We start from the raw sequence: 14,850 nt of genomic DNA on the forward strand, positions 1-14,850 counted from the left end.
GGAAAAGATACAAAAGTCTGAGGTCACATACCAATCGACTCAAGGACAGCTTCTTCCCTGCTGCCTTCAGACTTTTGAAAGGACCTGCCTTATATTAAGTTGATCTTTCTTTACACCCTAGCTATGACTGTAACACTATATTCTGCATTCTCTCCTTTAACTTCTCCCCTATGTACTCAATGAACAGTATGTTTTGTCTATATAGTGCACAAGAAACCACACCCCCAGTACATATGACAATAATAAATCAAAGTACTGCACCATATTGTCAGCATGAATTATGTGTTGAAATCTCTGGAGTAGGACTTGAACCCATAACCTTCAAATTTAGGGGCAAGAGATGCCACCACGAAACCAAGGGGGAGAGTGAAAACTGATGAGCTGGGCTGAGCACAAGGGATCCTTACTGCATGCTGCAGATTAATATGATGGTCAATCTTATAGCTATCCATGGCTAGGGCAGGGTAGTCATGATGTGGAGATGTCGGCGTTGGACTGGGGTAAACACAGTAAGAAGTTTAACAACACCAGGTTAAAGTCCAACAGGTTTATTTGGTAGCAAAAGCCACACAAGCTTTCGGAGCTCCAAGCCTGAAGAAGGGGCTTGGGGCTCCGAAAGCTTGTGTGGCTTTTGCTACCAAATAAACCTGTTGGACTTTAACAAAGAACCTGGTGTTGTTAAACTTCTTACTAGGGCAGGGTAGGGCAGGGCTTCAGTGAATAAAAGGCCCTTTATTTTTGGTGGGGTGTTCATTCATCTGTTGAACCATCTCCTGGGCTGTGCACAGCTCTCGCTCAGCACATTAATCAGGCCGAGTGTTCAGCATTTTCAAAGTTTGGATTTCAGCTGATCCCAGCTCCAAAATGCTGACACAGACATTAGTTACAAAATGTCAAATTTAATTTTAGTAGCTGTTTTGACACTCAAACCTCCTAAGTATGAAAGTAAATCATAAGTTTCGCAGATGAGCACTCAGATTTGACCTATGTAGGGAAAATGACTGGAGGAGTTTCGTTCAGTGGCGGAGGTTGCAACATTAAAAAGGTGTCAGTGGCTTACATTTTCACCTCCTCTGAAGAGTAGGCTGTTTTTTTTATAATAAAAGTGTGATTTTCATGCAATCACCCCTTAACTGCGAAGAAAATTGAACTTTGTACATTATCCTGACTTTTCTTTCGCTGTTTCACCATCCAGTCAATACCTTTCCCCGAGTGCTTGTCCATTTTGGTTTCAAATGGAATGTTGAAGCCCATTGACTGTATAAGTTACCTGCATCATGGCATCACAGTTTTACACGTCCTCTGCGGATTTCTTTAGCAGAATCACATAGGATATACAGCACAGATACAGGCCATTCGGCCCATCCATTCCATGCTGGTAAGCATGCTCCACCCGAGTCTCCTCACAACTTTTCTCATCTAAACCTACCATGAGAACCATCTATTCTTTTCTCACTCTTGTGCTTGTCTGGTTTCCCCTTTCACATTCTCCTTGTATGCATCTATGCCATTCTGTCTGTGGAATTCTCTTCCTCAAAGAGCACTGGTCATTGAATATTTTTAAGGCTGAATTACTTGGATCCTTGACTGACATGGGAGTCAAAGGGTATAGGGAATGGACAGGGGAGTCGTGGCTGCAATTAAATCAGATATCATCTTACCAAATGACAGAGCAGGCTCAAGAGACTGAATGGCCTACTTCTGCTTCTAACTTGTACATATTCATTTCAACCACTCACTATGATAGTGAGTACCACGTTCCAACCACACTTGGAGTGAAGAAGTTTCTCCTGAATTCCCGGTTTGATTCCTTGGTTACTATTTTATGGTGATGGCCTCTAGTTATGCTCTTTCCCACAGGGGAAACATTCTCTCTGTATCCACTCTATCAAAACCTTTTATCATTTTGAAACCTTTGTTACTTTACCCCTCAGCCTTCTTTTTTCAAGAGAAGAAAGACCCGGTCTGTCAATTATTTCCTGATATACCCATGCGTTTTTGCTGTAATTCTTGTAAATCTCTCTGCACCCTCTCCACTGCATTCTTTTAAGAGGGTGATCAGAACTGTACTCAGTACTTGAAATCTGGTCTATCCAAGGTTAGATATAGGTCCAGCATAATGTCTCTGCTTTTTAATTCTATCCTTCTAGGGATAAAATCTGATGTTTGGTTGGTTTTATTTTACGGCCTTGCCAACCTGTGGTGCAACTTTTAGTGATTGATATAGTTATCCCTGAACCCCACTTAGACTTGCATCATCCAAATAATAATAAGTAACTCCTTTCTTCTTTCTACCAAAATATACTACCTCATGTTTGTATCTGTTGAAATTCTTTGCCAATCTCCTTGTGAGAAATGGGCCCCAGCCATAGTTTTTCCAAAAACAGGCCCAATTTCTTACACAGTTCAAACCAAAGATGAACTAGTTTGACGACACCATGCTGACCAATTGTTGGCATCTCAAAATGATTTCTTGGAGTCATCTCCAGAAATACCAACCTCTTCATTCCCTAGTGTTGTAAATACTACTATGAAAGACTTAGTTGAATCTGAGTCGAGTCCCGGCTTGGGTCACTGTCTGTGTTGAGTCTGCACGTTCTCCCCATGGCACATTGTATTGTGTCCCGTGTATTATTGTTCCTATGTGTAACATCATCGTAATTTGTTGTCTTGACTACAGAAGTAAAGGGGGAGGGATGTTGGAGCAGGTCACATGATTGAATGGTGATGTAATGAGGGCATTTCACAGACTGCTCTTCAGTTCCATTTTGTACTCTGCATAGGTGACAGCTCCTAAATAAATCTGTTGTTGTTAATTTGAATCTACACGTGCAAATTACATCTTTTTTCTTTAAAACCCACACCTAACCTGGTTAGGACATTGCAGATGAGTATCCGCAACTTCTCATTTCATTGCACATGCAGACAAGCACAGGCACACACATATATACATGCATGACATGCGTCCGCGCACACACACCAAGCACACGCTCAGGCATATGAACACATACATACACATACAAGCATATGGACACAGGTATACACACACACTACAGGGGGGATATAAACGAAGGAGTTTTACAGTACAAGAGCCATGGAGATAAATATTAGTTCACGTAATTTTCAAAGTCCAGTGGGGTATTCTTTCATGTAACAGTTTGAGTTCATCTGGCTGAAGACTGGAATTGTAGGGTTCATTGTGCAGTTGGTGTGGATAGCACAAGATATAATCGGTACATGGACTGGTTCAGTTCTATACTCAATGGCACAAACTCTTCGAAGAGAGACAGGTTTTGAGATACAGGCTGTTGTTCTGCCTGAAGGGGTCTGTTTCTTGGTGGCTCACTTGTTGGATGTTAAAGCAGCAAACTGAGGATTTCTCGGTTCTCAAAGGTATATGAAGATTTCAAATTGATCACTCGAGTCATGTGATCTTCTTTCTCCAAAACGACTTCAATAAGGATTCTTCTCTAATGTCTGGAACTACTGGCTTTGATTTCAGGATAGTAAATGCCCCGGTCATTAGTTGCCACTGACCATCCATATTGAAGGTCTGGTGTTGGAAAGCCTAGGTGGGCGTACTGACTCCGCTAGTGAGTGAGCTTAGCAGATGCAAATGACACTCCTTTGATTCCCTTTTGAAATGTGCCTGGACAGTTCCAGATGTGTTAGGAGTTTTTCAGCAGCTCTGTGAGCCTAATGAATTTTGACGTTGCCTCCTGGTTTGCATAATAAGAGGTCTGTAGAATGAAAAGTGAAATGCCACCAGCTGAAAAAAGAATTATTTTGTTCTTGTAACCCTTGGGGTAGCTGCCAGGCAAAAGGTTGACACTGTGGTCATGTGACTTGTAGCAGCCATCTTTTTTTGCTTCAGAAGAAAGTCTATTTTTTAGAAAAATCACAGTAAAGGTCTGGATTCCTTTTCATTTACCAGGGACTCTCCAATTATATTTTCACTTCTAGATGTTCTTCTATTCTCTCTCTTTGGAGAGGTTCCGTTATTTTCCTGCCACTGAAGTTAAGATGACTGGTCTATAATTCCCTGGATGTTTTCTGTCCCCTTTCTTAAATAGAAGAATTCCATTAGCTGGTCCTTTGACAAAAACATCATTACTGAAAAGTATTAAATATGAGTAACTATGTGTCTGTTCCCTCTTCCGTAGATTCTTTTAAAGTCTGTGGATACAATCTATCCTGCCCAGGGCCTTGATCCTCTTTGAGTTTGTTTAGTTTATTCAATACATCCTTTTTTTTAACTTGAAGTGCACTCATCTCATTACCTATCTCATCATTTGATGTCATGTTTGCCTTTTCTATCTCCTTGGTAAACACCAAAGCGAAATAATTATTTAGTATTTCTGCCAGCTATCTATCATTACCTGTGTTTAAAGTTTATTTATTCGTGTCACAAGTCGACTCACATTAACACTGCAGTGAAATTACTATGAAAATCACCTAGTCGCCAGTCTCTGGCGCCTCTTTGGATACACTGAGGGAGAATTTAGCACGGCCAATGCACCCAACCAGCATGTCTTTATTATTATTGTGTTATTATCCTATCTATTCCCTAATGGTCCAAGTCCTACCATAGCCTTCCTTTCTCTTATTGATGTTCCTGTAAAGATATTTTACTCTTTTGTTTTATGTTCCTTAATTAACTTACACTTCTGGAATCTGGGCGTCAGTCCAGTCCAGGCTGATGTGATGAAACTTGCAACGTTCTTCTGAAGGTGGGGATCAAACATAAAATGGCTGAGTCCAGACCAGCTTGTGTGAGTGTACAAAGCATAGGTGGCAGTGATCTGACACAAATTGGCAATCTTAATTCCGGGATGTCTTGACAATGTCAGCTATTAGAGATGGAGGTGTGCTGCTGATACAGTAGAGGGTGCCACTTTAAGGTTAGGATTAAGACTTAACAAGGCAAGTTAAAAGAGAGTTCTCCTCTCCATCTGACTTGTGTTGTCACATATCTTGTGCCTTGGCTCATATTTTTAATTGGGTTTGCAATTGTTGGTTCTGATCAAGAGCTCCAAGGGATTCGTTTTCTTCACTTTGATATACAATGTGCCCAGATCTGACTGTGTTAGTGTTTTCTAAAAATTGCAAAGTGGTTTCTTTTATTCTTTGCTTGATTGGTGTCTTGTCATGGTGAATCTACAATTGTAGAATATATTTTATTAATTAATTGCCTTGTCAATTGTATAACTCATGCTTAGGTTTAAAAATGTTAACTTAAAAACAAATTGAAAGACCTCGGCAGAAATTCTCCGGCCGTTCATGCCGGCGGGATTTTCCGGTCCCGCCGGCAGTGCACCCCCGCCCGTGGGTTTCCTGCCAGCATGGGGTGACGTCAATGGGAATTCCCAATGAAAGCAGTGGGACTAGTGAATCCCGCTGCTAGCAAACAACGTGTCACCTCCCGCAGCTGGGAGGCTGGAGAATCTCGCCCCTTATCTCACTTTGCTCCTGACAGCCTTGTCTGTTAAAATTGTGTCCATCGTCTTATTATCATTCACAATCTCTGCTTCCGCTGCAAATTGGGCTTCTACATGTGTTTACCATCTTCGTTTCCTTTAGACAAGAGGAGACTTTGAGGTTTGAAACTAGGGAAGAGTGTCAAAGCGAAGGTGTAAAGATTGTGTGTGAAAACCTGGAAAAATTGTCCCTGGGGTCAATGGTGGCAGAAGATGGACACATAAGGCTGAGATAGGCAGATATTTGATCAGTAAGTGAATCAAGGGGTCCAGGGAAAGAGCAGGAAAGTGGATATGGGGACTGTTGGATCAGCCATGATCCTATTGAATGGTGGAGCAGGCTCAAGGGGCCGAAGGACCTACTCCTGTTCCTAATTCTTATGGTCTTATTACAGTGGAGATAAACCAATGGATAAGCACTGGGTGGAATAATTGCAAGGAGTGTAGTGAAGCATTATGTGGTACAAAAGTATCGCTGAAATTGAAAGGAAGAATCTGTAACAGTTGTGAGACAGGCCTTGTTAAACAGAGCAGAAACTTGTCCCAACGTCAAGAAGCCTGACTGGATAATAATCAGATGCTGAAATGGGTGTGTGAATTGACAAAAAAGGACAAGATCCAGGGACCAGGACATCAGGGGTCAGTGAAGATTGTGGAAGGGACAGCAAAGGTAGTCGAGAACCAAATGAAAATAGTTTGATTAGTTGTGATGGAAAGAGCGAGGGCATGTGATGAGCTGAGTGATGGAGATGGGACTGCCAGGCAGAAGGAGAAAAGGAAGGATATGGTGGCCAGAGACTTAAACGCAGAGGGGTTGGAAGAGGAATGGGTGACTGACAGGAGGGAATGTGATCAAGCAGCATTGTGGTGACCCCAAGTAAAATGGGAGAAGTTGAAAGAAGAAGAGACTTTGAGATCATCTGCTTGAAGGCTTCAAGACCATAGAGAGAATTGATAAAAGTTCATCCAGACTAACTGGCCAATTCCCTATTTCTTCTTCAGTGCCCTTGACAGTGTTGTCACCTCCCAGGTCCAATGCCCATTTCTCCTACAGCTCCATGTTTTAATCTTTCCAATTGGGTTTTCCCTCTTTTCATAACATCAAAATGGTCTTAACCACACAATGGAATTCATTATTCGAAAGCTTCCAAATCTTCACCTCCCCCTCTGTTAGAATATCCTTAAAATCCATTTTTACTGTGCTTTTAGTCATCTAATATTTCCATCTTTGATTAAATATCCACATTCTTCTTCTTTAATCCCATATGTCTCTGTGAAGCCCCTCGGGGCGTTTTTCTGTGTTGAGTTTGTTTCTAAATATAAGTAGACGCTGAGGGTTAAAACGTTCAAATGCCAGGAGACAGAAAATTAAGATAAAGAAGCAAGGTCATCCCAAACTTGTTCACCCAAAAGGTAATGGAGTTGTGCAATAGGTTGCAAGGAAAGTGGTTAGCACTGCTGCCTCACAGCACCAGGGACCCGGGTTCGATTCCCGGCTCGGGTCACTGTCTGTGTGGAGTTTGCATGTTCTCCCTGTGTCTGCGTGGGTTTCCTCCGGGTGCTCCGGTTTCCTCCCACACTCCAAAGATGTGCGGGTTAGGTGGATTGGCATGCTAAATTGGCGCTTAGTGTCAGGGGGATTAGCTCGGGTAAATGCATGGGGATATGGGGATAGGGCCTGGGTGGGATCGGTGCAGACTCCTTGGGCTGAATGGCCTCCTCCTGCACTGTATGATTCTATGAAAGGACACTGAATTGGGTGGTTAACAATTGATCCAACAGGCAACAAGAAGCAATTCTGATGAGTTGAGGCAACTGGTGAGGAGGCATCTGATGGTATTATCCTATTCAAAAGGATAAGTTGCCTGGAGCGATTGACATATTCTCTTGTTCTGAAAGAAAAGCCTTCCAAACACTTGATGGTAATTAAAAAGCTGTGTTTACGTATTTCTTTTCTTCCCATACAGAGATTGCCACCGAAACGCCCTGAGCCACCCAGTAGCTTCTTTACTATGAAGGAAAGCCAAGTAACAGAAGAGGAGGAAGAGGAGGAGGAGGAACCAGGCAAGAACCAGCCTGCTGATTGGACCCACGGGCAAGAAATGGAGCAAGAAGCAGACCTGTCACATCCGATCGATTTAGTGGAAAATCCCAGGCAGGATAATGGTGAGTTAAGAGCAGAATTCTTAACCGCTAGCATCGGAAAGGCAGCATGAACCAGCAGATTTGATTTGATTTTTTATTGTCACATGTATTGGAATACAGTGAAAAGTATTGTTTCTTGCACCCTATACAGACAAAGCATACCATTTATAGAGTACATAGGGAGGAAGGAAATGCAGAATGTAGTGTTACAGTCATAGCTAGGGTGTAGAGAAAGATCCGCTTAATATATGGTAGGTCCATTCACAAATCTGATGGCAGCAGGGAAGAAGCTGTTCTTTAGTCTGTTGGTAAGTGATCTCAGATTTTTAAAAAATCTTTTTCCCAACAGAAGAAGGTGGAAGAGAGTTTGTCTGTGATGCGTGGGGTCCTTGATTATGCTGACTGCTTTTCTAAGGCAGTGGGAAGCGTAGACTGACGTCAATGGATGGGAGGCTGGTTTGCGTGATGGACTGCGCTACATTCACGACCCTTGCAGTTTTGGGCAGAGCAAGAGCCATGCCAAGCTGTGATACAACCAGAAAGAATGCTTTCTATGGTGCACCTGTAAAAATTGGTGGGAGTCGTAGCAGGCACGCCAAATTTCCTTAGTCTTCTGAGAAAGCAAAGAGGGTGGGGGCTTTCTTAACTGTAGCGTCAGTGTGGAGGGACCAGTGCGAGCCATGCCAGTCAGTGCGGCTTCACTGATCTCAGCAGTTGAGTTGCTTCAAGCGGCCGTCATGTTTTTTGAGAAGGGAGGAGGCAATTAACCGAATTCAAGGCTCCTGATCTGCCATCCCACTAGAAAAGGAGAGTCTCCAGTCACCAATTGTGAGCACCATTATGAATGGCTTTGATGCTATCGATGTTTAATAGTTTCACAGCGCTCACCACCCAATTTAACACAAGAAAAATGGTGAGGTTAGAGATCCTGGTGCCATTGGAACCTGCAGCTTTCTGTCATAAATAATCAAAATGCTTGGGGAATAATTCAGAAGCTTTCTTTTCTTTTCTTCTGCCCTATTATTGTCGCAGATCATGGGAAGCATTAGTGATTCTATTGAAGTGATTGATTGCTGAATTATCCTAAGTTAATTCAACGTCTCAGTGCTGTCAAACTCCATAAACTCAATTCAATCAATTTCCCCAAGCACTAGAAACTATGTTCAATCCTTATTTTTAACATTAAATATAGTAACATAATGAAATATAGCCATAATGGCGACGATTGGGTAACTCCCGAGTCAATAACATCTGGAGATTGCACTGCTGAAAATGACTGGGACATGATCTATATCGTGGGCGGCGCAGTGGTTAGCACTGCTGCCTCACAGGACCAGGGACCTGGGTTCAATTCCGGCCTTGTGTACCTGTCTGTGTGGAGTTTTCCCATTCTCCCTGTGTCTGCGTGGGTTTCCTCCGGATGCCCTGGTTTCCTCCCGCAGTCGTGGCACAGTGGTTAGCACTGCTGCCTCACTGCGCCAGAGACCCGGGTTCGATTCCCAGCTTGGGTCACTGTCTGTGTGAAGTCTGCACCTTCTCCCCGTGTCTGCGTGGGTTTCCTCCGGTTTCCTCCCACATTCTGAAAGATGTGCTGGTTAGGTGCATTGACCCGAACAGGCGCCGGAATGTGGCAACTCGGGGAATTTCACAGTAACTTCATTGCAGTGTTAAGGTAAGCCTTACTTGTGACTAATAAATAAATTTACTTTTTAAAAAAAAGACGTGTAGGTTAGGTGGATTGACCATGCATGCTAAATTGTCCCTTTGTGTCCCAAGATGTGCAGGTTAGCCAGCAGTCCTGCAACTCTGTTCATCCATGTCTCTAAACAAAAAAAGTTACAATTTATTGAGCTGGGGTTGCGCTCTGACTGTCCAATAGTAACATCAACTAGGATCGTAACATGCACAGATTACCCAAAAAGAGGGCCAGGCGTATCTGTGATTTTACAGTAGTTTATTAAGGATGTTATTCAGAAGAAATAGTTTAAATATGATATTAAATGGACAGGAAAAGCATATGAGCCATGAGAACATTCGCTCGTACCAGAGGACGAGCAGGCAAATGAAGCCAATTTCTGCAGCTGTAGGAGGCAGTCTCTTGTCTCTTCTGTTCACCACTTGCCTTTTAACTTTTCTGCTTTCACAAACTAACCAATGTAGAATAAAAGAATCCCTACAATGCAGAAGGAGGCCATTTGGCCCATTGAGTCTATACCGACCACAATCCCACCCAGCCCGTTCCCTGTAACCCCATGCATTTACCCTATCTAATCCCCCTGACACTAAGGGGCAATTTAGCATGGCCAATCCACCTAACCTGCACATCTTTGGACTGTGGGAGGAAACCAGACCGCCCGAAGGAAACCCACACAGACACGGGGAGAATGTGGAAACTGCCATGCCAGTTTTTCCTTGTCAATTTTGGGATGTTATCTGTCACAATCTAGCTACAGGGTTTGGTCACAGGGAGGCACATGGAGACATTGTCTGCTCTTGCTCTCCCCCCACTCACCACTAGGCTAAACATTTGCGTTTCATGCTGAGTAATTCAGAATGTTACAGTAACCTGAGTAAAATGCTTTACCATTGGGAAATTACATTGATGACTACATGGGGGTAGGATTAGTAAGTTTGCGAATGACACAAAGATTGGACGGGTGTTTAGCAGTGAGGCGGAGTGTCTTGGGCTACAAGATTTAACAGAATGGTCAAATGGACAGATAAGTGGCAGATGGAATTTAACCCTGAAAAGCGTGAGGTGATACACTTTGGAAGAGGTAATTTGACAAGAAAGTACTCAATGAATGGTAGGACACTAGGAAGTTCTGTGGAACAAAGGGACCTTGGCGTGTTTGGCCGCAGATCTCTGAAAGCGGAAAGGCATGTTAGAAGGGTGGTGAAAAAGGCATATGGGACACTTGCCTTTATCAATCGAGGCATAGATTACATAGAAACATAGAAAGCTACAGCACAAAACAGGCCCTTCGGCCCCACAAGTTGTGCCGAACATATCCCTACCTTTTAGGCCTACCTATAACCCTCCATCCTATTAAGTCCCATGTACTCATCCAGGAGTCTCTTAAAAGACACTATTGAGTTTGCCTCCACCACCACTGACGGCAGCCGATTCCACTCGCCCACCACCCTCTGTGTGAAAAACTTCCCCCTAATATTTCCCCTGTACCTACCCCCCAGCACCTTAAACCTGTGTCCTCTCGTAGCAGACATTTCCACACTGGGAAAAAGCCTGTGAGAGTCCACCTGATCTATGCCTCTCAACATCTTATATACCTCTATTAGGTCTCCTCTCATCCTACGTCTCTCCAAGGAGAAAAGACCGAGCTCCCTCAGCCTATCCTCATAAGGCATGCCACTCAATCCAGGCAACATCCTTGTAAATCTCCTCTGCACCCTTTCAATCTTTTAGAACATAGAACATAGAACATTACAGCGCAGAACAGGCCCTTCGGCCCACGATGTTGCACCGACCAGTTAAAAAAAAAACTGTGACCCTCCAACCTAAACCAATTTCTTTTCGTCCATGAACCTATCTACGGATCTCTTAAACGCCCCCAAACTAGGCGCATTTACAACTGATGCTGGCAGGGCATTCCAATCCCTCACCACCCTCTGGGTAAAGAACCTACCCCTGACATCGGTTCTATAACTACCCCCCCTCAATTTAAAGCCATGCCCCCTCGTGCTGGATTTCTCCATCAGAGGAAAAAGGCTATCACTATCCACCCTATCTAAACCTCTAATCATCTTATATGTTTCAATAAGATCCCCTCTTAGCCGCCGCTTTTCCAGCGAAAACAATCCCAAATCCCTCAGCCTCTCCTCATAGGATCTCCCCTCCATACCAGGCAACATCCTGGTAAACCTCCTCTGCACCCTCTCCAAAGCCTCCACATCCTTCCTGTAATGTGGGGACCAGAACTGCACACAGTACTCCAAGTGCGGCCGCACCAGAGTTGTGTACAGTTGCAACATAACGCTACGACTCCTAAATTCAATCCCCCTACCAATAAACGCCAAGACACCATATGCCTTCTTAACAACCTTATCTACTTGATTCCCAACTTTCAGGGATCTATGCACACATACACCTAGATCCCTCTGCTCCTCCACACTATTCAAAGTCCTCCCGTTAGCCCTATACTCAACACATCTGTTATTCCTACCAAAGTGAATTACCTCACACTTCTCCGCATTAAACTCCATCCGCCACCTCTCGGCCCAACTTTGCAACCTGTCTAAGTCTTCCTGCAAACTACGACACCCTTCCTCACTGTCTACCACACCACCGACTTTGGTGTCATCAGCAAATTTGCTAATCCACCCAACTATACCCTCATCCAGATCATTAATAAATATTACAAACAGCAGTGGCCCCAAAACAGATCCCTGAGGTACACCACTTGTAACCGCACTCCATGATGAATATTTACTATCAACCACCACCCTCTGTTTCCTATCCGCTAGCCAATTCCTGATCCAATTTCCTAGATCACCCCCAATCCCATACATCTGCATTTTCTGCAGAAGCCTACCATGGTGAACCTTATCAAACGCCTTACTAAAATCCATATATACCACGTCCACTGCCTTGCCCCCATCCACCTCCTTGGTCACTTTCTCAAAAAACTCAATAAGGTTAGTAAGGCACGACCTACCTGCCACAAAACCATGCTGACTATCACCTATCAATTCATTACTCTCCAAATAACTATAAATCCTATCCCTTATAATTTTTTCCAACATCTTGCCGACAACAGAAGTGAGACTCACCGGTCTATAATTCCCGGGGAAGTCTCTGTTCCCCTTCTTAAACAATGGGACAACATTCGCTAACCTCCAATCTTCTGGTACTATACCAGAGGCCAACGACGACCTGAAGATCAGAGCCAGAGGCTCTGCAATCACTTCTCTTGCCTCCCAGAGAATCCTTGGATAAATCCCATCCGGACCAGGGGATTTATCTATTTTCAGACCCTCCAGAATATCCTGCACATCCTCCTTATCAACTGTAATACTGTCTATTCTACTCCCCTGCAACCCAGTGTCCTCCTCAGCTATATTCATGTCCCCTTGCGTGAACACCGAAGAGAAATATTGGTTCAATGCTTCACCAATCTCCTCCGGTTCCACACATAACTTCCCTCTGCCATCTATAACTGGCCCTAAACTTGCCCTAACCAACCTTCTGTTCTTGACATACCTATAGAACGCCTTAGGATTCTCTTTAACCCTATCCGCCAAAGTCTTCTCATGTCCCCTTTTAGCCCTTCTAAGCTCGCTCTTCAACTCCCTCTTAGCCAATCTAAAGCTTTCTAGTGCACTACCCGAGTGCTCACGTCTCATCCGAACATAAGCCTCCTTTTTCTTTTTAACCAACAAAGAAACTTTTTTGGTGCACCACGGTTCCCTAGCCCTACCAATTCCTCCTTGCCTGACAGGGACATACCTATCACAGACTCGCAGTAGCTGCTCCTTGAAAAAACTCCACATGTCGGACGTTCCCAGTCCCTGTCATCTCCTAGTCCAACCTATGTTTCCTAATTCTCTCCTAATAGCCTCATAATTACCCTTCCCCCAGCTAAAACCACTGGCCCGAGGTTCATGCCTATCCCTTTCCATCACTAAGGTGAACGTAACCGAATTGTGGTCACTATCACCAAAATGCACACCAACTTCCAAGTCTAGCACCTGGTCTGGCTCATTTCCCAGCACCAGATCCAATATAGCCTCACCTCTAGTTGGCCTGTCTACATACTGAGTCAAAAAACCTTCCTGCACGCTTTGAACAAAAACTGACCCCTCTAACGAGCTAGAGCTATAACAATTCCAGTCAATATTAGTCAAGTTAAAATCCCCCATAACAATTGCCCTATTACTTTCACTCCTAAGCAGGATTGACTCCGCAATCCTTTCCTCAACCTCTCTAGAACTTTTAGGAGGTCTATAAAAGACTCCCAACAGGGTGACCTCTCCTCTCCTATTTCTAATCTCCGCCCATACTACCTCAACAGATAAGTCCTCATCAAACCTCCTCTCTGACACTGTGATACAATCTCTGACCAATAATGCTACCCCTCCCCCTCTTCTACCTCCTTCCCTACTTCGACTAAAACATTTGAACCCCGGGACCTGCAGCATCCATTCCTGCCCCTGCTCTATCCATGTCTCTGAAATAGCCACAACATCGAAGTCCCAGGTACTGATCCACGCTGCAAGTTCACCCACTTTATTGCGAATACTCCTGGCATTGAAGTATACACATTTCAAACCCTGCTCCACCCCACCTCTGCAATGCGTGCATTGCAGTCCCCATCCATGCATCCCTCACTTTCAGCCCCACTACTCAGGATCCCTCCCCCCCCCCCCCGAATCAGTTTAAACCTCCCTGCATGGCCTTAGCAAATTTACCCCCCAGGATATTGGTCCCCTTCTGATTAAGGTGTAGACCATCCTTCTCATAGAGGTCACACCTTCCCCAGTACGAGCCCCAATTGCTTAAGTACCTGAACCCCTCCCTCCTGCACCATCCCCTCAGCCATGAATTCAAACCTTCCCTCTCCCTATTCCTCTCTAAACTATCCCGTGGTACAGGCAAGAGTCCAGAGATAACCACTCTGTCAGTCTTGGCCTTTAGTTTCCACCCCAACTCCATAAATCCCTGCCTAATATCCCCTTCCCCTATCCTCCCTATGTCGTGTGTCCCCACATGTACAATAACTTGTGGTTTATCTCCCTCCCCCCTAAGAGTCCTGAATACCCTGTCAGACACATTTCCACATCCTTCCTGTAATGAGGCGACCAGAACTGAGCACAGTACTCCAAGTGGGGTCTGACGAGGTTCTTGTATAACTGCATCATTATCCCCGGACTCCTAAACTCAATCCCTCGATTGATAAAGGCCAGCACACCATACGCCTTCTTAACCACCTCCTCCACCTGCGGGGCTGATTTTAGAGTCCTATGGACCCGGACCCCAAGGTCCTTCTGATCCTCTACCGTACTAAGAGTCTTTCCCTTCATATTGTACTCCTTCATCCCATTTGACCTGCCAAAATGGACCACTATGCATTTATCTGGGTTGAAGTCCATCTGCTACTTCTCCGCCCAGTCTTGCATCCTATCTATGTCCCTCTGTAACTTCTGACATCCCTCCAGACTATCCACAACCCCACCAACCTTCGTGTCATCGGCAAACCTACCAACCCAT

The 14,850-nt window shown here is 44.3% G+C and overlaps 1 protein-coding gene across 2 annotated transcripts in view; it reads left to right on the plus strand.

Annotated features, from left to right (window-relative positions):
* Positions 1 to 14,850, plus strand: part of slc4a1ap (solute carrier family 4 member 1 adaptor protein) — a 164,300-nt gene that overhangs the window by 111,875 nt on the left and 37,575 nt on the right. For both annotated transcript variants that reach the window (XM_078212238.1, XM_078212239.1), the window contains one exon: positions 7,445 to 7,643. In XM_078212238.1, coding sequence (XP_078068364.1) covers positions 7,445 to 7,643 — 199 coding nt within the window. The remainder of the gene's footprint in view (positions 1 to 7,444; positions 7,644 to 14,850) is intronic.

Source organism: Mustelus asterias, chromosome 5 (genome assembly GCF_964213995.1).
Source record: "Mustelus asterias chromosome 5, sMusAst1.hap1.1, whole genome shotgun sequence".
In the NCBI taxonomy this organism is placed as follows: Eukaryota; Metazoa; Chordata; class Chondrichthyes; order Carcharhiniformes; family Triakidae; genus Mustelus; species Mustelus asterias.